We start from the raw sequence: 3,486 nt of genomic DNA on the forward strand, positions 1-3,486 counted from the left end.
GTACATCACAGGCGGTTGACTATGTTGCAAATTGTGAGTGCTTTAATGCTCCAGCTTGAGCTTGCATGGACCTTGACTTGTGGGAATCTAGGCAAGGAAAGGGCTTGGGGAGGAAAGGTGCAAGGGTGCTACATGTGCAGAAGTAAGCTAAATTGCCGCTACTGTAGGCTTAACCGACCCGCACACTGGCACACCTCGAGGATGGCAACGTCTTGGATGGGATTGATGCGCACCACCGTTGAGTCCACCAACACCCTGCGGTCCGTGTCGGGGCAGTGCACGGCAATCTGCGAGCAGAGCATTGTTGCATGAAGCTTACAAGCATTGTGCAAGGCGAGGTGGTAAGAGGGCCAGAGCCATGCACAGCACAAGAGGCATGCCTGCCTGCATGATTGGTCACGCTAAGAACAGCAGCACTCCGCAGCAGCAGTGCTATAATATGAATGCCGGGGTGTTGCTATGTTGATACACATGCGCAGTTGCACCAGCAACAGCCCAAGTCAAATACCATTCATAAGGCAGCAGCTCAAGTCAGACTCCATTCACGAAAATCGGCAAACTGCCTCATGTGGAGCTCCTACTCTTATGATGCCATGCACACCTGCATCTGTTGCCCAAGTGTCCATTTTCCATGCCTGCCGTGCGCGAACATTGCCACGTGGTGCGGCCCAACCACCGTGGCCGCCTCCTTGTACGGCGGATAGTTGGGGGGCTCCACCACCAGGTGGGCGGCATACTTGGAAGAGTAACAAGCGCGCGCCCTGATGGTTGCCGTCACGTCGGTCCCACCTGCTGCACCTGCATCTATTGCAAACACAAACAAGCAAACAGAGGTGCTCGTTGGGAGCCCAGTCGCAGGCCCAAAGCAGCGCAGTGAAATGACGAAATGTCTAGGAATGTGCTGAGCTTCCACAAGCAGCTAAGTTTGCAGATGCATGCCTGTTTTGATTGCCAATGGTAACACAAGCGGGCAAATGGTAACACAAGCTGGGTGTTCAAGTTATCATATGCTGTCATCTCAGAATTCAATTATGTAATACACAGTACCTTTTGAAATGAAACTTAGCCCGAGAGGCGTTGATGTGACTTTGAGCTCGGTCAATTGAGGCAGTCAAAGTTGTCTCTGCTCATTGATAGGAGAAGCCCAAAATCATATTCTAGGCTGTACAAATCCTGGAAGCCCTAATGCACTGATTGGTTCAGTAACCCATGGGTTACCAATGGGTTACCCACCTTCAACCCCCGGTAGACCTTTGGTAACCCCCTTGTAAGTTCTTATCCAGCAGGAGGGGTAACACGGCCCCAGGGTAAACCCCTCTGTTGCCCAGGACTATGGACATATGTATGGGCCTATAGGCGACTCGCCTTACATGCTTCCCACATCGTAAATTCCGCTTAAGGATACTAGTAAAAATGTAAACATTAGCAACCTACAGTATCTTGGTATCTCGGGAAGCATCATTTGCCATTTCAACCTTAAGGTCTCTAATGATGGCATCACACATGCAAGGAATAAGCAATAAGTACCTATCTCTTGGCCTGTTACGAGAGCTTGTAGATGAGTACAGGAGAAGGCGTGAATGCTGGCAGCACAGGTCTTCACTAAATGGGTGCCTTTGGTTGTCATCCATTGTTATATAATAGTTCTCATTGTGAAAACATCAGGCAATCAGTCCTGAGGTTGGCCAACATATTACCGGCCAGGGGTGGTCATACACATATGTGCATGCTGCTTTGCCTCCATTGATACTCCTGACAAGCACATTCAAGCTTAATCACAGCTAATTAGCTTGTAAGCTCATATAATGCACACTCTTGGCTGGTCTTATAATTAGATCGACATGCTAAAATAAGCGATGACCACTATCACCAATTCAGTCAATCATATTCCTATTGACCAAACATACAATGGACACATACAATCCACATTGCAATACTGGTGTGTATGGTGGCAAAAATGGTGGCATCCTAGTATTTGCGTGCATGGACCACTACAACAAGACTGTTGACTGTCCTTCTGCAGCACAGGCCCACACTTATGATGGACCTCATTTAGCAAGACATCCAGTGACATCCGAGGATTTTTACCGCCTTACACTTTGCCGGGTGTGGCCATATTCGGGATCAAACATCCGGATCTCCCACCCAAGACCCTAGACACTCTTAGGAGAGGCTCTCCTAAGAGCCTGCTCTGAAAACGAGCGGACTCTGGATGTTGCATAGGTCGTGCATAGAGCTGGAATTAGCAGGTCGGGATGGGGCACTTAAGCTACTGGCCGACCTTACATTGCTGCCTGTTGGCTGATCAATGAGTCTTAGGTCATGAACTGGTCCATGAGTCTTAGGTCCGGAGTGGCGGTAGGTGCATGGATCTTTTGATAGGAATATTTTGGATCCTTTGTGTAGCAGCTGACCGCTGAAAAGGTCTCTCGAGTTGCTGGCGGTCGCGCTCTGCGCATATTTATAGCTCTGCGTGTATTTATAGCACCATACTGTGTACCGGCTGCTACATTCCCCCCCCTTTGAAGGGAACCGTCCCGGGCCCTTTAGAGCCTCGTATACCGCCAGCCTGTGCCTACCTTCTCCTACCCTCGGGCAGTGGGGTGACCAAGCCCATGCGCCTAGCCTTCAGAGGTGACCAATTCACATGCGCCTAGCCTTCAGGTTTTTCAGGCACAGAGACAGTCCAGTCGGTTCAGCTACTTTTTTTTATAGTTTTTGTGCGATATTCGCTCACTGAGTCGCCACACCCGAAATACCACTCAAACGTGATCGGTGGGGGTTGAACCGACGACTTCAGGATCGTGAATTTTCACGAGGTCTCGATACCAAATGTAGCAGCTGACCGCTGAAAAGGTCTCTGAGTTGCTGGCGGTCGCGCTCTGCATGTATTTATAGCACCGTACTGTGTACCGGCTGCTACACTTTGATAGGGATATTTATTGGCTTCACTGGTGGCTTCTCGTGGTTCCCAATTTGCTCTGCATATGTACACCTGTTCGTCTGCCTCCTTGCATCTAGGCTGCAGCTGTGTGCCTTATCCTTAGGTTTAGGTTTCTGAACAAGGCATGCTTTGGTGCGGCAATGTCGATAATTGGGCCTTCACAAGTGATTGGTGAAGACATGTGCGTTTGTGAGTGTAAACAGGCGACACAGGCGCAGGTGAATGTAAACATGGGTCTGTTACCCATCAGTAGTGTATTACCCTGACCCCTTTGTTACCCCTCGGTAAGGGGTTACCCCTACCCCGGGGTTAGGTTACCCACCTCCATACATAGCCACATGGGTAACCCCTACCCCTACACCCTGGGTTATGCCTTGTTTTATGGGGGGGTTACCCCTTGTTTTATGCCATAGGGAAGGATTGGAGCAAACTTAATTAGTCTATTTAAAATAAATTTCCAAGCAGCTAATATACTTTTGAGATGTTAACAAAACATTACTCTATAACTAAATGTTAATGTAATGACTTCTTCCTAAATATAA

The 3,486-nt window shown here is 48.9% G+C and overlaps 1 protein-coding gene across 1 annotated transcript in view; it reads right to left on the reverse strand.

Annotated features, from left to right (window-relative positions):
* VOLCADRAFT_99822 (uncharacterized protein) overlaps window positions 1–2,459 on the reverse strand; it is a gene marked incomplete at both ends in the record, with an annotated part of 5,057 nt that extends 2,598 nt beyond the window's left edge. Inside the window, 4 exons of the mRNA XM_002958507.1 lie at window positions 195–287; window positions 602–798; window positions 1,234–1,330; window positions 2,415–2,459. Coding sequence (XP_002958553.1) covers window positions 195–287; window positions 602–798; window positions 1,234–1,330; window positions 2,415–2,459 — 432 coding nt within the window. The remainder of the gene's footprint in view (window positions 1–194; window positions 288–601; window positions 799–1,233; window positions 1,331–2,414) is intronic.
* Window positions 2,460–3,486: the final 1,027 nt, after the last annotated feature.

The sequence above is a fragment of the Volvox carteri genome (assembly GCF_000143455.1).
Source record: "Volvox carteri f. nagariensis unplaced genomic scaffold VOLCAscaffold_96, whole genome shotgun sequence".
In the NCBI taxonomy this organism is placed as follows: Eukaryota; Viridiplantae; Chlorophyta; class Chlorophyceae; order Chlamydomonadales; family Volvocaceae; genus Volvox; species Volvox carteri.